This window comes from Lepidochelys kempii, chromosome 5 (assembly GCF_965140285.1).
Source record: "Lepidochelys kempii isolate rLepKem1 chromosome 5, rLepKem1.hap1, whole genome shotgun sequence".
NCBI lineage: Eukaryota > Metazoa > Chordata > Testudines > Cheloniidae > Lepidochelys > Lepidochelys kempii.
Genome location: NC_136384.1, coordinates 15,807,522 through 15,826,704, shown reverse-complemented (window position 1 = coordinate 15,826,704; position 19,183 = coordinate 15,807,522). Strand labels below are relative to the sequence as shown.

The 19,183-nt window shown below is 44.3% G+C and overlaps 1 protein-coding gene across 2 annotated transcripts; it reads right to left on the bottom strand.

Moving 5' to 3' along the window:
• Positions 1-1,571: 1,571 nt before the first annotated feature.
• LIPG (lipase G, endothelial type) lies at positions 1,572-17,491 on the bottom strand. Of its 2 annotated transcripts, XM_073343519.2 has the most exons (10): positions 17,149-17,491; positions 15,001-15,197; positions 13,152-13,331; positions 11,857-11,968; positions 8,234-8,458; positions 7,513-7,755; positions 6,799-6,919; positions 5,843-6,061; positions 5,144-5,248; positions 1,572-3,489 (listed from the first exon to the last, which is right to left on the bottom strand). In XM_073343519.2, the coding sequence occupies exons 1-10, from the start codon at positions 17,240-17,242 to the stop codon at positions 3,468-3,470; spliced, it is 1,518 nt and encodes a 505-aa protein (XP_073199620.1). In that variant the 5' UTR covers positions 17,243-17,491; the 3' UTR covers positions 1,572-3,467. The 2 variants fall into 2 exon arrangements, with proteins under 2 accessions (XP_073199620.1, XP_073199621.1); XM_073343520.2 differs by lacking the exon at positions 13,152-13,331.
• Positions 17,492-19,183: the final 1,692 nt, after the last annotated feature.

The following is a 19,183-nucleotide window of genomic DNA, read 5'->3' as shown; positions in this document are numbered from 1 at the left end:
TATACTGCCTTTCCAAAAAGTAGCTATTTTCTTTGCATAAGCAACCATACCTCTGTTTTTAACATACAAAAAGGTTTACTCACCCCTGAGTTAAATCCTTCAGGGGGTATGGCACAGGTTTTAGATACTTACTTCCTCTGCAAAACCACTGTATTGATGGGATATGTGCCATCAGCGACCCAGACAAAAGATTTCCTTAAAGCCACAAGGATAGCCTGCCCAAAATGATTTTGTAAGATCGCTGCACTGGCCTTGTTACAGGTGGGGAGATTTGGAGAGTTAAGCTATTCTTGGGACAGTTAGAGTGAAGTTCATAAGTGCTTAGTGCTGGCCTAACTTGGCTTTGATTGAAGTCAAGGGGAGTAGTCTTCGGCCCATACTCAGCCTTTCTGAAAAAATCTCATTTTAGGAAAGTAAGATTAATGGAAGAAATCAATGGACCAGTGGGAAAAAGGACAAATTTGTCTTGGCAAGTTTTGGGGAGGCTGCTAAACACCAGCACTGGCCCCTGGAGTCAAACAAACATGTTCACTACCAAAATGGTGGTAGTTGCTTAAAGGCACAATAGGCTTCTAGAAAGCAAAACCCAGCCCACCAAGCACAAAGAAATTAGAGGGAAGTTACCTAGCCAAAGTAGAAATTCAGATCTTTAGTTCAGCACCAATTTGTATGTGGATCAGGCTAAGAGATAAGGAAAAGTGCTGTCTTGGCTGAAAACAGTAACTCTTAACTAGCCTGTTTCCTTCTCCCCTAGTAAGGTCGTCTTGGAAATTTCTGGTTTCAAAGTAGCAGCTGTGTTAGTCTGTATTTGCAAAAAGAAAAGGAGGACTTGTAGCACCTTAGAGACGAACAAATTTATTTGAGCATAAGCTTTCGGGAGCTACAGGTCACTTCATCGGATTTCTGGATCACTAAAGATCTCAGAATGAAACACTAGGAAGTATCATATTAGAATCCCTGGATAACTTATTTGCAGTTGATTAGCAGTATTTTTTTTTTACACAGATGTGCAAATTCAAAATGCACTCACTTTGCAGTTCCCTTTCAAAGGGAGGGTCATCCCTTTGGCAATGCAGGATTGTTACAGAACATTGTCAATACCTTTTTCTTTTTTCTTTTTAAAGTTAGAGGAATGTAAATGCGGGTGTTTGGAATGGCTGAAGTCTCACGAATTGTCCTGCTGCAGTAACTTGTCTAGACTGCTTTTTTGTTCTTAAAGCAAGTGTAATAAACTTCACTTCAGTGAGAGAGTCTAATCTAAATGTGGGCAAAGCTGTAGCAGGGAGAGCACCCAAGCTTCCTCACTAAAGTATGGAAAACTTTGCAGCTGAGATGGCGTAGAATGTGTTTCCTTGCCTGCCTCCACTAGAAATTCTTTCCCCTAGTCCCAATGGCTAGCATTACCCTTATGTTCACTGATCTCAGACACCATAGTTGAAGCTTAGACAAATTCAGACCGGAAATAAGGCACGAATTTAACAATAAGTAATGCTGTGGATTTTATGTCACTGAATTCTTAAATCAAGGTTGGACGTTATTCTAAAAGATAAACTCCAGGAATTATTTTGGAAATCAGACTAGATGATCACAGTATTCATTCTGGCCTTGGAATTTATTAACCACATCCTGTTCTCAGTGACTTCACTGGCAACAGTGTTTGACCTGCATTGTTTACAAGTTTGAATAAAATAGGCAGAAGGATTTCATGGCCAACTTACAGGGTGTTCTCCTTTCCCAGAATTACAAACTGTGCACCTTATTTCTACAAGAGACTTGTTTATTTTTCTGCTTAAAGTTTATAAAAACTGTTATTCCAAAGCAAAGTTTAAACTTTTTACAAATGTACATTTGAGAAATAAATAGTGTTCAAAGTCATACAAAAAACATAAATATACAAATAGAGCTTCAAGACCACTGTATAAATATATGGCATGGCGACAAATCACAGATAGTTACCAGAGGCTTCAATTATTGAAGACTGTATATAACCAAGACAAACATCACGCTATTCTCCAAATATGTATGGTTATTTTAACTTTGGTTGGAATGAGACACTAAGAAAGAAGCCAAACTAACGCACCCTTGTTGGCCCTTTAAAGAGACGTGGCTGATGACGGTCTTCATAACTTAAAGCATCAGGCCGCCTAGCAGCTCTGGTGTTTGTGTAGAAAGCATTGCACTTTCACACCAAAACCAAGAGTGATCCCAAATGTATTAAAATGCCCCCACCCCCTGAAAAGACAGTCAGGTCACCTCTGGCCTAAGCAGACTGAGTACCTGCAAGAATCTGGCCTTTTCAGAACAGTAGTTTCCCGCAGGATGGATTAAATTTAATTCCATTACAAAACCAAGCTTAGCTGGAATCCTGGAATAAAAATATCGTTAAAACACTTTTGGGGTGGAAGGGTGGTTATGTGTTGTAGGTTAAATTAGTTCCCAAACCTTGTCAAGTGCCTGCGTGTGCACATACTCACACAAAACCTTAAAATGTGCCTTGCTGCTACAGTTGCATTCAAGTTCAGTTTGCAGAGGTGAATGCATCCTCAAAATACATATTGCTGAATGATGTCAAGCTTGCCTGTAGCAGTACAGATACCTTCCAAGTATACAGTAAGTCGATGGCTGTTGCCCTTCTATATGGTTCAGGACAAGATCTGCATGAAGCAAGTACTGGATAGTCCTTGTTTAAATAAAATACTGACGTTTATCAGAACAAACATTTTAAAGGAAAGTAGCTGCCAATAACTTCAGGATCTGCGTTCTCGATAGAACAGAGGGGGATGGAGTAGTGGACTTTTTTACAGGATTAGCCATGTGTACTACAATATCTGGCAGATCTACAGTAATGGTCTCTGGGAAAAGCAAAGGACAGAATGGAGAGAAGATGGAAGTTAGAGGAGAGACTACCTTGTGCTTAGCCTTTTACACTTTGCTGGTTTGGGCTACTCATTCTTCCACATCGTTTAGTGCAATTTTAGACTCTGTAGTACTCCTAAGCTGTACATACACTGTTATGCATCCTCAGTAGCTTAGTCACCAGCTATTCTGATCAGCTAAATCAATTTCCCCTTGACTTCTACGGCACATAGGTAGACTAGAACCAAGGCACAGATTTATCTCAACTTTGTTGATACTTCCAATGGTCTGGGACAACTGGGAACAGACTATGCAGAGCATAACACAGATCAGGAAAATTAGGTTAATGCACATAAACTAGACTCCCCTAAGTAGGGTGAGTTTAGTAATTTTAATAAGTTATTCTAGGACAGCAACTGAATGCATATGGATCACTCCTCACCAGAAACATTGCCTGCATCAGTTCAACAAGACCGAGTTCTCTGTCCTGAATAGTAAGTGATACTAAGACAAACTGCATAAATGTCTCTCCACCTATGTAATCTTCTGCAGTAGGCTTCTCATATGTTTTGGATAGTTAGGTCCTTTTGTGCAAGTCTTCAGAAAAACCTTCAGTGGCGATTCAAAGCTGATCTAAGGAAAGAGTGGGGAGAAATGGATGAAAAGAAGAAATACCTGGTAAAATGCAAAGCTGGCTTTTTTTTTTTAAGTTCAAAATTGTAACATATGGATTCGTAAGAAAGCAAGCCATGGACACGTGAGACAGGCTGAAGACTAGGTGCAATTTAGTATTTTGTCTTATTTGGAACCTTTGCCTACAATAACTTTCAGAGAGCTGGAACCTTTTATGGGAACTCCAACTTGTACCAAGTGTAACGTGCATTTAGACAGACTTGCAGATGGCTGTGATGCAAGGCAAAAAGTGTAATTGCTAATAGACAAACTATATGTTTAAGATCTTTGACTCTAGAGCCTGCACATTCAGTTGTATTCAGGAATGGATTGATACTTTGACCTACAAATCTAACTACAACTTACTGAGGGCATAACTACATTGCAATTAAACACCTGTGGCTGGCCCATGTCAACTGACTCAGGCTAAGGAGCTGTTTAATTGTGGTGTAGACATTCACGCTCAGGCTGGAGTCAGAGCCCTGGGACCTTCCCCCTTGCAGGGTTTCAGAGCCCAGGCTCCAGCCCAAACTTGAAGGTCTACCCCACAATTAAACAGCCCCTTAGCCCAAGCCCCACAAATCCAAGTCAGCTGACACGGGCCAGCCACAGGTGTTTAATTGCAACGTAGATATACCCTGAGGGCCTAAATCTGCCCATCCATTAATACTCATCTACTTACTTGTCAAGTAAGCTACTACACCAGATGAGAAAGGGTGGTAGATTCCAGCCCCAAAGCAGTAATTCCAGGAGTGAACCTACACCATGAGGAAGAGTCTGGTTTGCCAGCTGTCTTTCTGCTATGTAGGCATTACTGGAAAGTGCATTACTGCAGCCTGCCTTTGTACCTTCTGGGTTAGGTCTGGGTATTTGTTTCAGCTAGCACATTCTCCAATTCCTTTGCCATGAGAATCTTATATTGGCCTTTGCACATGATCTCGTTTGTGAAATTCTTAATACACACAGCAGCAACACTAAAAGCAATTCACTATTTCTGCCAAATCTGGCACTAGATACCATCTGATATTGCTCAAAGACAGAATTCTGCCATCTGAGGTCACTGTGCAAGCAAACTTTTTACACAGGGCTTTGTTACAGCGTTTGCAAAAGCTCTAACAGTTTGCATTTTGATTAGTGTTGTACAGACTCTTCTTTTACAGCTTGGACTTTACGTCCAAGAGGTGCTAGACCTCTAGTGTATCTCAGATGAAGTCAGTGGAGTGATCTAGAACAAATTTGGACTTTTTTTTTACTACATAGGATAGTTAGAGTCATCAAATCCTCACTACTTAACACTTGATGGATTTAAAGTCACACTGCAGGAGCAATCCGAATTGATCAGGAGGGTGCACTAGAGTTTAGAGTACCTCCTTTGTAGAAGCGGTTATATAGCCCTAAATGGGCCAGCTGAGTTTTCATGAACATGCCTTTAGTAATTAGGAGTCCACTGAGTTCTATTAAGCTTTCTTGCTCAAGACTGTAAGAACATCTGTTGCAAATTTCTCCCCACTTACTGAAATTTCAGTGTCAATCTGGTTATACTTGTCCTCATTATACACAGCTTAATGCCTTAGACAATAGGATTTCAAAAGGTAAGCATTTAATTAAACCCTACCTTGTTTGGTTTTTTGTTGGCCATCCATCTCTACATTTCACAAACCAAAGATCTTTACCAGGAGATATGTTGGTCAGCTGAAGATCCTCTGCACAGAAAGTTAACCTGAAAGGAAAAGGTCAGAAGCCATGGAGACATTACACATACAAACCGATGCAAGTTATTTATACACTTTAGAAAGTAGCTTCTAAATGGAACACATAGCCATTATTCTTTTCTAGAGACAGAGAAGGGGTCAGCAAGAGTTATAGCACTGTTCACTGGCAGGAAGGCAATTCTTGTCAGATTTGGGCCATTTCTATTTCAAGAATGCTGTTTCACCACTCCTTCTAGAGTATTAGTTTTTAACAGTGATCAGTCTGCTATTGAATGGCATTCACAATAATTAGTTTCCTTCTCTAGTTTAGTGCTTTACAAGTAACATAAGGGGCAGTAAGAAGCCAAGTCCTTGACACAGCATGTATATTCTTCTGAATTAATTAGCTTCTCTAACCGGCAACATCAGGAAGTTCACCACTGTAAGCCCTGCTACAGGGTGCCATCTGACAGAGGCATTGCTTGAACCATCAAAGGTCCCTCACTGAGCAGCCATTAGCTACTTTTCTTGCTGTCTTTGACACATCTGAACACTCTTGATTCGGAAGTCTCAAACTCCCATCAAGTCACCAGTGTTCCCTAAAGAAATACTGCTCTACTCACTTCTGTTGCGTTTCCCCAGACTTCACACGTATACGTCTGATCTGCAGCTCTTTGGAAGGTTTAGCAGATCGGAACCAGTAACTTTTGAGCTCTCTCCACAGATTGTACCAAGACTGAGATGATCCCTCCCAGGTGAGCTTGATCCGTAAGAGGTCACCAATGTCTTCTTCAGTATAGACCAAGAACGGGTTAGTAGAATTCAGGCCAATTTGCTCAAGTCTGAAAAATAGGCAGAGACTCAGCATTCTTCCTCATTAATGAAGCAACTTACTGCACTTCTCAAACACTTGTGTTGGGAAAAGAAGAGTTTTAGAGAGAGCATCAAGCATTCCACACAGGCAGTTGACGATCATGGTTCTAATTTGTTACTGGTTTGATTAAAGAAAGTGACTCTGGCTATCTGGTTTAGTGTTATCCTTGTGGGGTGTCTCATATTTGGCTCCTTCATTTTTCTAGCACCTCCTAAGGCAACATGCAGTTACAATTCACATCATCCTTCTGGGGGAGTAAGTAAAGGAACTATACACCCTTTTTGTAATCCCCCAGATGAGGAATGCTTTTTGCCAAGGACAGACTACAGGGGGATGCTTTTAAACCACATAAAAATCCTCCATCATGCAAGGCAGAGGAGAGGTCTTTGGTAAGATTGGTGGTAGGGAAAGAAAAGAGGAAACAAGGCACATTACCCCTTACAGCCCAGGGATTTGTGTATCAGACTGGAAGCCAATCTACTGTCTCCTACATGGCAGTTCATCTCCCCAAGAGTAAAATCTGGCACTAATTAGGTTGCTGCTTTATCATCATTCAGCAGATCTTTGGATATTAGACTCTACTGCAACAATAGCAATAATTCTTTCTCAACTCTACTTTTATTGTTAACAGTTGCTTCTAGTTCCATGAGTCCTTCCCACTGTTCTGATCAAAATAGGGAGATGAGTCAGTTGAACTCCACTTACATTTCCAGAGAGAGGGGCTGAGACTCGCCATTGGTACCATGAAGAGTGACTGAGAACGTGGGTTCCGTTTCTCCTAAACTTTTGTAGCTGAAGATATGCATTTTCATCTGATAATGGTAAACTGAAGAGAGACAAGCACAGAGTCCAGTTTGTGAATAGAGGGCATTGTTTATTCCATGACAAGTTGTGGTTTGCAAGATGGTGCCAGCTGGCAGAGACGAGATCACCCATACAAGTAGCCTTAATGGGGGCCTATGAGCCTTAGCTCAGATTAGAAAGCTGATAATTACTCAGCCACAGATGGAACTCTAGGACCATTCCCTGAGCCTTGTGTTGCAGCAGAATCCTAGCGATCTTCTACCTTCCCCACACAGTTCCTACATAGAGGAACATTGTTGAAAGTGTCCTCTTACAGAAGTAGTCAGGGAAACATTTGTTTTAGTGGGGAGGTGGAGTGTTTATGTTCTTCCTTAATATTAAATGTTGCTATCTTGCTACCAGGAAGCAGATTTTATTCACGTGTATTAATGAAAGTTGCTTTTATTGTCACCATCTGTTGCACATCTGTACTATTTTAGTTTCTGCTAAGCCCTCCAAATTCTAAATCTGAATTCAAGAATTCTGAAACAGAGGGAGATAACTTTATAGAGAACAGAATATTTTTGTCAGAGAGATGAGTGGGTTATGATCTCAGTAGCTTAAAAAAAATACTACCTCTGAAAGGCATATCTGCTCTGGTTTTTAAGTACATCTTGCTGTTCCTTTTGTTCCTCATTTTCTTGGCATTGTAGCCAATGCTGTTGCAGCGGTTCTTTCGGCAGCTCAGGCAGATTCCCTTCTTGAAACGGCTGGAGTCGGTGCACTGAAAGGCGAAGCTCTGCTTATCTTGGTTCACAAGGGAGTCCACAAAGAGGTGTACAGCTCGCTCATGTTCACATCTAACAACATCCCCAATATCTAGCTCAATAGAGAAAGATGTGGTGGTAACTTCAGCAATTTAACATTCACCACCCCAACACCTACAATCTGCTGCAAAAGTTAGTGAGTTAAACTAATTGTAATTCAATACAAGTTAAGTCTGACCAAAACCAGATACGCTTCTCAATTAAAAACAATGAAACATTAATACAATACATTTAAGGCTGACAGACTTTTGTTCATACACATTTAGCTGTAGAGATGGAAGGCAAGACTTCAGAGCCAGTATAACATGGCCTGAAGTAGAAATTCATTTTTCAGCTCCTGATGCTTAACACCAGACTTACAAGATTTACTGATTTCAAGAGGAGAGGGCAGTCTAAAGACAGCTTAGATGGAGAACTGCCTCTTGTTAGATTGTAACTATTATTCCAATACACCTGCCTATGTAAGGTGTGTGTCTCTTCTCCCCCCCCCCTTCCCCAGTCAATTATTAAATAAAAAAATAAGAACTTACTCCCATATGCAATTGCTCCCAAAACATCACTTAATCCACAACCAGGCTGGAAATCTCCCCCGTTGGGATAAACATCAATGTGACCCACAGGCATCTGGATCCCAATGCTAACACCCAGTGTTTCCTTCGTAAATGTATGAAGAACGTCCACAAAGTCTGCATCATCAGGGGAGAGACGTCTGTGAGGATCAGCTCCTTCAAACATAGGGCCAGCTGGATCCAAGCCTGTTAAGCAGAGCGCACAATACAGCAGCAGCAAAAAATCTGCTAGGTACTTTCCTAGCAGAGGGTGACGCAACCAGACCCTACCCCCACAGGGTACAATCTAGAAAAACAAGTGTACAATTTTCATTCAATCACTGTCACACGGAGTGAGTGTGTGCATTAATAGCTGGAATCTTCCCAGGTTATTAAGGGACATTCCTTCAAAACTGCTGCTGTTAGAAGCTGTGATTCAAAGAACAGAAGTTTTTTAAAAAAAAAAAAAGGTAGTGAAATGTCCATGGTGCCGGACACTCCAGCCACTAGGCACTTGTGAGTCTGTATTAGAGGGGTCCAATGGCGTGGCAACCAGGGCAAGTACCACCACGAGGTGTCTGATCACCAGGAGAGAAAGCTGGTCATTTGTTTAGCCATTATTCATGTTGTGAATGGAGGAAGTTTGTGTTGATACAGTTCTGAAATGTGTCACTGTTAGTGCTTAGGTATTAAGGGCTAAATCTGGACTTCAAGAGGAGCAGTGAGTGAGCAGTGGATTGAACAAGTGAAGGCCTTTACCCTGTAGGACACTTTATTATCCCTTCACATGGTGTGGAATGAATATAAAACTAGAGGCGTAAAGTTTAGCTTAAATTTGGTTAAAGAAATGTGTTGTAAAGAAAGGCCCTAACTAGCAACTAAGAGAAAGGCCTTGAAAGTAATGAGTTATAAGTAGGGAGGGTGGCAGGTTCAAAAAATAACTAATGAAATAAGGGCAGTTTCTAAAAAGAAGGTCTCTGACTGATAGAGGTGACTGCAGATGGTTTTAAATAAGACATTGTCTGTCTTAAAATGAGCCAACATGGATCTTCCCACCCCACATACCAGTGTTATCTCAAAAATTAGAGCCTATGTGAACCCAGGTGCAACAAATAAAACCCGTTAGTCAGAAAGGAGGAGGGGAGGAATAGCCTTGGAGAAAGGTGGTTGTAAATCTTATCTGGACTAAGACTAGAAATGAGGGTAAACTGTCTCAAATTTGTTTTTCGCTGACATCAGTAATTGGCAATGACATCTCTTGTTAAAGGGTATAAAAAAAAATAAACTCTTAAAGGGTTCATTGCTAATACCTGCCTGACCACACTGGAGCCGACCAATATGGATCTAAGCATCCCTGGGTTTAGCCTGTTTTAGTATCTTGATCAAATGCTTATCAATATTTTGTTGCTGTTTCGATGTAATAACTTATTTAGGCATGTTTACAGCAATTGTATAAATAACATTTGGCCTTTGGATTTAATAAAGGAATTTATAGTTAAGTTAGCATTGTGCTAATACCCTGCATAAATAGTAACTCCAACACAAGGTAAGTTCTGTGGGTAGGTGTGTTAGTTGAGATTTTCATGTAGGGGCATAAGAGATGTGACTTGGAGACAGGTTCATTAGTACGGGAGGGGCAAAGGAGACAGTTTATGAAGCATGAATTTCTATAGGGGAGAGGAACCACTGCAGAATCCAGAAGGTAAATTGGCAGAGGAGAGATTGGTGGGGAAGAAGAGAGAGAGGTAGTAAAGAAAATCTGAACAACTGACCTTTCCCAGTGTTCAAGGGATCCAAATTCCTATTAGTAACACCATATTGATGCCTTGGACAATAGGAAATTTCTTTATGGTAATAAGGTCTAGACAAGAGTAGCTGGTTAACACTAAGAACTAAAGATAGGTCAAAACCAAAATGTTTTGTCTGAACCATCCTGTACGTTGGCAATTTTTAACCTGAGGAACCTGGTTATAAGTAGAGCCCCTTCCAAATGCACAGTCCATTTTAGTCAATTTCATGGTCAGAGGATTTTAAAAATCGTTAATTTCATGAGTTCAGCTATTTAAATCTGAAATTTCACAGTGTTGTAATTGTAGGGGTCCTGACCCAAAAAGGAGTTGGGGGGGGAGGTCACAAGGCTATTGAAGGGGGGTTGCAGTACTGGTACCCTTACTTCTGCGCAACTGCTGGTGGCTACATTGTCTTCAGAGCTGGGCAGCTGGAGAGCAGCAGCTGCTGGCTAGGAGCCCAGCTCTGAAGGCAGAGCTGCCGCCAGCAGAAGCAAGGATGGCACGGTGTGGTATTACCACCCTTACTTCTGCTCTGCTGCCTTCAGAGCTGGGCAGCCAGAAAGGGTGGCATGGTATGGTATTGCCACCCTGACTTCTATGCTGCTGCTGGCAGGGGGCTGCCTTCAGAGCTGAGCGCCCAGCCAACAGCCACTGCTTTCTGGTCGCCCAGCTTTGAAGGCAGCGCAGAAGTAAGGGTGGCAATACCCCGACCCCCCTAAAATAACCTGGAACCCCCCAGCAATTCCATTTGAGGTCAGGACCCCCAATTTGAGAAACGCCAGTCTTCCCCTGTGAAATCTGCATAGTATAGGGTAAAACGACACCAGACCAGATCTCACAGTCCAAGACCCATTTTTCATGGCCGTGAATTTGGTAGGGTCCTAGTTATAAGCCACTACTAGCCACTACCCTATTTTGTCTTATCTAATAAAAATGAACCTAGTTGTCTCTAAATTGAGGGCTTGTGACATTTGGAGGTCACCAGGTGGAAATGTCAATTTCCACTGTTTAGTAACTTTAAGTACTAGTTTATTCAAATGGTAGTATTATCTGCTTTCCCCGGTCACTTATACTGGTTTTGTTGCAAGTGTTTATGGGGAGATGCATATCTTATCCCTACTGTAGCAGGTAATTAAGCTATACACGTTATTGCAGGGAAAGTCCTGTTCCCAATGAGGCCCTCCCCACCATGTTTCCAAATAATCTCTACAAGATCCAAGTCATTCCACATGGAAAGATGAAAGTTTCTCTTTAGACTACTGGCTTTCTGAACCAATAGCACTTTACTAGGAAGTGAGTCATGGAGGGACAAAGTAGCTCTTCACAAAGGAAGAGCGGAGTTTAAAATTTGAAGTCGGCCAAAAGGGAAGCAAATGGCTCTCACGCTTAGGCTAGCTTGTAGGCCATGTCTACTCAGAGATTTAGAATTTTGATAGCAGGGATGGATCTGAGAGCATCTGAATGAATCCGTGTTTAGCTTGCACATCTAGTTGGGACCTGAAGCCAGTTAGTGCCAGCAGTCTCACTTTCATGAGAAAGCGTCAGGACTAATAAAAATCCAAGGATCTTTTTTTCTGGCAAAAAGTGAGAGGTAGAATCGCCTTAGTTTAATATCCTTTAGATGCAAGAAAAGCCATCAGTGAGGAGTGTGACTGGAGAATTACAAAAGAAAATAAGTTGGATACTTTAATTATTACTAACCCCAGACTAAGACATCTCAACAAAGCAGTTCAGATTTTGAGGTTCTGACAATCCTGTTAATATTGCAGGAGGAGACAAAAGTATTGCATGGTAGCAGTTTTAGGACAGCCTTACCTGTAATTCTGCCTATTGTTCCATTTGCATAGTTACCAGCATATCCAGCAACATGGGCACCAAGACTGTACCCAATTAAGTGGACATTCTCAAGCAGCAGGTTCTGCTTTTCCTGCAAGTGTAGAAATAATTAAGTTTGTTCATATTTTCAAGAGAGTTGATAACTCATATCTAGAAGAGGGACTCAAACTGCAAAGTTTAGGTCTAGACATCCCCAGTGTAAAAGTGGTTTTGGATCGTGCCTGTAACTGTTATGTTTTCTCAAGACACCGGCAAGGTGATTCAGTCGTTTGGAGACTAGTCAGTCCTGTCTTGTTTCTAGCCTTCAGTCACAGTAAAGGTATGCTTTGAGAAACTATCTGGAGTGAGGAGTCTGGGCTTCAGTGCATTCAACTTTAGTAACTTAGTAGCAGCATTAGCAGGGTAGCTTTTATTTTTTCCAGCAATGGTACTGATTTTTGGATGCCAAACTTGACATCCAAGTCATCTTCAGACATCTTCAGAGGTCTGAGCATCCAAATTCCAACTGAAGTCAATTGGTTCTGCAGGTGCTCAGCACCAAGGGCGCCAGAATGTTTGTAGAAGTGGGGACGGCCAACGGACACTGGAACCAGGGGGCTATGCCCTCCCCTTTTTTACATGGGCATCATTTGGGGGGTGCGGGGGTAGCGTTGCACTTCCCACCCCACCCCCCAAACTGCAAGCCTTGGGTAGGCGTGGAGAGGCACCACCAAGGGGGCTGCGATTTGTGGTGGGGGATCAGCTCAATTTGGAGGGCAACACTGCCCCCCAAACTACACCCATGTTAAAAAATGGGGGGCATGCCTCCCTACCCCAGTTCCAGCACTGTTGCTCAGCACCTCTGAACACATGCTCAAAGAGTCTCAATCTGGGGCATCTGCAAATAGAGGCACTCAGTCACTGGTCACCTCTTGAGAACTTGGGCCTTAATTTTGATCAAGTGAAGGGTCTAAACTTTTAAATTCAGTAAGCACTGTATATCTGCTCTTGTTTGTAGCATTAGATAAGGTCATCCCATTGGCCAGAACTCCAGTCCTGATGTAAGCAGATGTATCCTCACTAAAGCAGGAATAGAATCACTTAAGAGTTGCTCCTGCTTACACTAGGTTTGAATTTGGCACATCTTTGTGCTTGACTGTGCCACTGAACTGAGATCAAGAATTACACCATCTTTCACATTCCAGAAGTGCTAGAACTGGTGTACGTTCTGTTCCCCTGTGCAAATTGAACGATACAGTACACTACAGCACAGGGGGCAGTATTACAAGTTTTACCTGTAACCAGTTGAGCACCCTTGCAACGGCCTCTCCAACCACCTTTGTGTTGTTCACAGCATCAGTATAGAGCTGATGGGCAAGTCCAAGCCAGTCCACCACCACCACATTAGCACCCTTCTCTCTCTCCTGAAGAGCGGCCACCAGGCTTTCCAGCCAGTTTTCAAACAAGCCACTCATCTACAAGAGAGAAAATATAAGTTCTTCCTGGTCATAGAAAGCTGGACACACACATGCCATTAGGTTAGCCTTAAGCTTTAAAATTTACATGGTCAACTTTTTACAGTTACAGCTTTAACTAGGCACCAGTGCTTGTATCCAGCACTTCGCTAGTATCTCTATAAAAAAAGAGGTCTTCTCTTGAACACTGTCTCCACGCTTCATTTAGAAAGTTCGATTTCTTTGGTCAGCTTCATGTGGCACAAATATAAAATGAGGATAAAAGACCCGGGCTGGTCAGTTTGATTTTGCAGAGTTCTTATAAGTGCTAGCAACATTGCATCACTATGCTAATTATGCCTTCAAGCATAAGTAGTAGGAGGTTGCAAAGTACAGAACACGAAAAGTACAGTAGCCTGTATATTCTACACCAGAGACTACTTGGGCCTCCCCATACTGGAGGACGGGGGGGCGGCCCACAATCTAAAGGGGAGGACACATGACCGCCTCACAGGTCTCCTCTGCCCAGTGACACCTTCCGCCATGCAGAGATGGACAAGTGGCTCGTCCAAGGCCCCATTCCTCCACCCAGGGCTGGCCTGATCCTGCCGGTCACCCCCACTTCTCGTAGCCCCTTTTTGGTGATCAGTTGGCAAGAGCAAAGGGGTCAAATGCCCAATTTTGCCAAAAAAGTTGAGATATCCAGGGCCAAAACAGTCACCTGGTCACCCTAGGCCAGGGCTCCCCAAACTTTTTCAGTCATCCCCCTCCTCCCCATCCCCGCTGCGAAGCGGAGGCCTGGAGCTGGAAGTGGGGTTGCGGTCGGCAGCATGACCAGAGGTGCAGGTGGGGCACAGCCAGGAGCCGTGGCTGGGAGCAGAGCCATAGCTGGGGCTGGGGCAGGGCTGGGGTGGGGGCAGAGCGGAACTGGGGGCAGAGCAGGGCTGGGTGGCGCTCCCACCCTTCCCCCGTGGGGGCTGAGCCAAGCCCCACTGTGCCTCCCCCAGCCCTATTATGCTGCCCCCTCCCCTCCAAATTTTCCTCTGTGCCCCTCTAGGGGGACATACCCCACAGTTTGGGGGCCACCGCCCTAGACTGTGATAAGAGCTGCCCAGGGAGCCTGGGCAGCTATGGGGAGCCCAGAGCCCTCCATCTTCTGGGCAGGGGGCTGAGGTGCCTGAGAGCCCCTGGCCTGTGCGCCTGAGAGCCCCTGGCCTGTGCGCCTGCCCCCCAGGGCATCCCACTCAGGGCAGGTGGAAGGTCCAGGGCTCCCAACAATGGCCCAGGCTCCCTGGGCAGAATATAGAGGCTGTGTAGAATATACAGGCTACTGTACTTTTTGTGTTCTGTACTTTGCTTGTACCACGGCCCCAGCTTCCGGCCAGGCCAAGGGAAGGGCCTTGGGGGAAAGGGGTGAGCAGGGGGCGGGGCCCCATGGCGGAAAGCGGGAGGAGATGTGGAGGGACCCAAATGTTCTTTGTGCCCAGGACCCCAATAAATCTTAATCTGCCTCTGGGCACTTGACCCCTCCAACACCCCTTCTAGGGGTCGCCTCTGTTCTCGACAGAGACACATGCATGAAAACTCAAGCATACCAAATAATATTGTTAGAGCCGTTCGTGCTGCCCAATTAAAGAGCACAAAGAAAACTAAACAGTGCCTAGAGCTACATTGAATTCCCCATACTTACTGTCCATCCATGAATAATAAAGAAGGTTTTAGCTGTCAAATTGAATTTGCAGTCCTCTAAACATTTGTCTTGGCCTATGGAGAGAAAGCAGTCTTCATCCCCTGGAACTGTGGAGGAGCGAAGATTAAACTTCACTTGTAGTTTCTGAGCCTGTGCAAGTTCTTTTTCTTTCTTCGGCAGCTCAGCAATAGTGTCATCTGGAGACAGATCAGCAGGGTGCATGGTTACTACTTTTATGGTCTTATTCAACAAAGTAGATGCAAGGTAGGATTTAGAAGTAGAGTATTTTAAGAGTTTGCTGCCCTTTTGGTGTCAAACGAAGGCTGGGATATGGGAAATCAGATTCTCCACTTCTTCAATTTGAGGAAGGGGAGGTGATTTTCTGGTTCACACAAAATACAGTACTTCTAAAGATACCTCTAAAAGACACCAGCTGGCAGAGACAGCTGCACAGGGAGGATACCTCAACTTCTTTAAATGCCCTTGTCTACATCCTCTGCAAGTGATTCAAAGTCAGACACTACATCCCCCTACTTATCATCCATCCAGTAGAGCAGCATTTTCCAGCTCAACAGCTGGCTTTTGTTCTGTCAAAGCAAGAAGCTTCATGCCGTGTTCTTCTAAAGTTTTGAAAAACAGGTTTCTCAGTAATATCCAAACTTTTCTGAGGCCTGGGGCTTCTTTAATGGAAGATTGGGACTTCTGCCACTTTCCTGTAATTGAACTTCACACAGGATCTCCTACACACTATGGCAAACTATCCTGATTACAGATTGGTGAGCTGCCCAGTCACTTCAGTCTGCTAGCCACAGTAGTTTGGTATGGAATTACAGGAGGGAGGGAGGGTGTCCAGAAGGATGCCATGGGGGGATACTGTGCTGTTCATTTAATTAGTGTAAGTCAGTTATGCAGAGTAGATAATGTTGATTGGCTTTCAGGAGCATGGCTTGCTGCAGCTCAAATAGGCCAAAATGTATTGACCTTCCAAAATCTAATTATCCATGGAAAATGCTGCAGCCCTTATTAGCACAAAATCCCCATTGACTTTGATGGCAGTTCTGAGAAAGGGTTACAGAATTTGCCTTTCCCCTTCCCATCTGTACTTTAAGTGGAGGCAGGGAGTGATTAACAGCTGGGTTTCTGTGGAGCAACAAGTGCTATATTTGACACTGAATCAGTTTAGAATTCATTTCAAAATTGGTGTCGAGTTTTACTGTAAGTGCAACTTTTATAAACTGAAGGGAAATTTAGCCCTCGTGCAACTCCTGTGACTTCAGTGGAAGTACACCTGCTTTATACCACTGTCCCTTTACTAGAGTTTTACAGCTAACAGGTAGGATCAAGCCCACGTTAACATGAGATTACGTGTCTTGATCACCTCAACATGCTATTTGCCTTGTCTCTATCACCTTACAGAATGCACCAGGGCTCAGGAGAACAGGTGAGCAGAACTAGCTATGAAGAGGTGTGTATGTGAGAGTGTGTCTAACAGGTTTCCTGTATCCAGGCTCCAAGAAGTGACAGTTAGTTAGGGGTGCTGTTCGAGGGTACTGCTTATGCCTTGCTACACTATCTACATAACAGTTTGTTTAAAGCTTGTAGAGTGAGTAAAATATTTCTAGCGTTCAGAGGGAACTTTCATATATTTCCTAGAGCACTAGCTCGTCTACCTGTTCAGCTGAAAAAGGCTACTTCGATTTCCTACCCCATGCCTACACTGCGTGATGCATGTTCCAGCTTTCTACACACTCGTCTTATCAAATACTTAAAAAGAAATCAAGTTTTCTCTTAAGAGGTTTGCTATTACAGTAATGGAACCACCTCTCCCAGCAGTTATCCCCTTCAATCTGAAACTTTAGTGCCTTGTATGGATCAAGACTGTGGGTGGTAGGAGAAATCCACCATTATGTTAAACTAAACTTATATGAACTTTATTTTTACAATAGCAGTTTATTTAATACCCAGTACAAAAAGGTATGAAAGTAGGCATTGAACCAACCAAAGGAACACGGCCAAGAACAAGTTAAAGTCACCATGGAGTTATAAGTGGGGCACATAAATGACTGGAATCTGACTGTCTAGTCCATGCGTTAAGTCAATGAAATCACTGTTGCACTGATCCTTACACTAAGGGCTGGTGTCAGTTACCTTTCAGCAGTTCTTCCTTTGCAACCGGTGCGGAGTCCCTCGCTGCAATGCCAAAGACAATTCCAATGAGCAGCAGGAAAGCAGAGCTTCTCATTGCTTAAACGAGTCAGGATCTCTTCTTTTTGCGCGCGCGTGTGTGTGTGTGTGTGTGTGAGGGGGGGGTCTCTTCTCTTTTCCTGCTGCTGGCCGTATTCCAGTCGGAGCCGGGGAGATAGATGCACCCGGCTTCTCAGCCTCCCTCCTCCACCAGAAGGAACGAGAACGTAGCTCGTTCAAAGGAGAGAAAGGGAGAGGAGCAACTGCAAGGCGCCTAGAGCTGCCGGTGAAGCCTTGCTCCTGCCAAGAGGCGGGCTGGGGGGTAGTTGTTACCGTCAGAATTGGGAGTCACCTGACCCATGGCCAGATGGTTTTGACTAATTTATGCGTGGCTGCGGGATCCGATTGGTCACACCCTCCCCGGACGCGAGGCGGCAGTTTTCCAAATAGTCTGAATGAAGCCGGCAGCCCGCGGCGCAGCGAGGCAGGAGGGAGCCGGGGAGCAGCGTGGCGTTGCCGGCGGCGGCGGCCCGCCCTGCCGCCACGCGGGGCCGCTGGAGGCCGCCTGAGCTGCCCCCTGCGGTCCTGTGCCCGGGGGTGGCAGCGGGATCTTCCCGCTTGTCAGAGCCGGGCTGGGGCACGTCGCCCTCGCGTCCTCCCGCTCCGCTTCTCCGGGGTAACAGGAGGCCGCCGGGGGGAGGCTGAGTCCGTCCCCTTTCCGCAGCTGCTCTGGGGGAGGAGGGGACTCCGCTTCTAGACCTAGACTTGGGCGCCGCAGCGGGGTCCCAGAGTTGCTGGAGCCAGCCCTGATGCTTTACTGCTTCGTCCCTGGCACAGTGCTGCTTTCTGACTCAACACCCTTACCCCCCTCCCGCCATGCTACTGCCTTCTCCACCCAGCCCCTTGCCTGCTCCTCTTCCCCCCACACCCCCTTCCAGGGCAGCTACTTCCTGAGCCACTGCCCCCATGTCTGTCTACATCGTCCCAGTGCACCCATCACCAGGGGATCAGTTCTGGGTCCGGTTCTGTTCAACATCTTCATCAGTGATTTAGATAATGGCACAAAGAGGACACATAAAGTTTGCCGAGGATACCAAGCTGGGAGGGGTTGCAAGTGCTTTGGAGGATAGGGTTAAAATTCAAAATGATCTGGACAAGCTGGAGAAATGGTCTGAAGAAAACAGAATGAAATTAAGAAGGACACATGAAAAGTACTCTACTTAGGAACAATCAGTTGCACACGTACAAAATGGAAATGACTGCCTAGGAAGGAGCACTGGGGAAAGGGAGCTGTGGGTCATAGTGGATCACAAGCTAAATATGAGACAACACAACAGTGTAACACTTGCAAAAAAAGCAAACATTCCAGGATGTATTAGCAGGAGTGTCGTAAGCATGACACGAGAAGTAATTCTTCCACTTTACTCTGTGCTGATTAGGCCTTAACTGTAGTATTGTGTCCAGTGCTGGGTACCACATTTCAGGAAAGATGTGGACAAATTGGAGAAAGTCCAGAGAAGAGCAAGAAAAATGATTAAAGGTCTAGAAAACATGACCTGTGAGGGAAGATTGAAAAAATTGGGTTTGTTTAGTCTGGAGAAGAGAAGACTGAGAGGGGCCATGTTATCAGTTTTCAAGTACATAAAAGGTTATTACAAGGAGGAGGGAGAAAAATTATTCTCCTTAACATCTGAGGATAGGACAAGAAGCAATGGGCTTAAATTGCAGCAAGGGAGGTTTAGGTTGGACATTAGGAAAAACTTCCTATCTGTCAGGGTGGTTAAGCACTGGAATAAATTCCCTCGGCGGTTTGTGAAATCTCCATCAGTGGAGGTTTTTAAGAGCAGGTTGGACACACCTGTCAGGGATGGTCTAGATAATACTTAGTCCTGCCACGAGTGCAGTGGACTAAACTAGATGGCCTCTCGAGGCCCTTTCCAGTCCTATAATTATATGGCACTCTGTGGATGGCTGCTGACTTCTCTTGGATCCCCCCAGG

What these genes read in the sequence shown, in the direction of transcription:
- LIPG (XM_073343519.2), bottom strand. Translation starts at nt 17,242, where the DNA reads ATGAGAAGCTCTGCTTTCCTGCTGCTCATTGGAATTGTCTTTGGCATT. An exon ending in AAAGGAAGAACTGCTGAAAG is followed by an intron (nt 15,198 to 17,148) that starts GTAACTGACACC and finishes ATCTGTCTCCAG; the next exon opens with ATGACACTATTGCTGAGCTG. An exon ending in GGGAGCAATTGCATATGGGA is followed by an intron (nt 7,756 to 8,233) that starts GTAAGTTCTTAT and finishes CTATTGAGCTAG; the next exon opens with ATATTGGGGATGTTGTTAGA.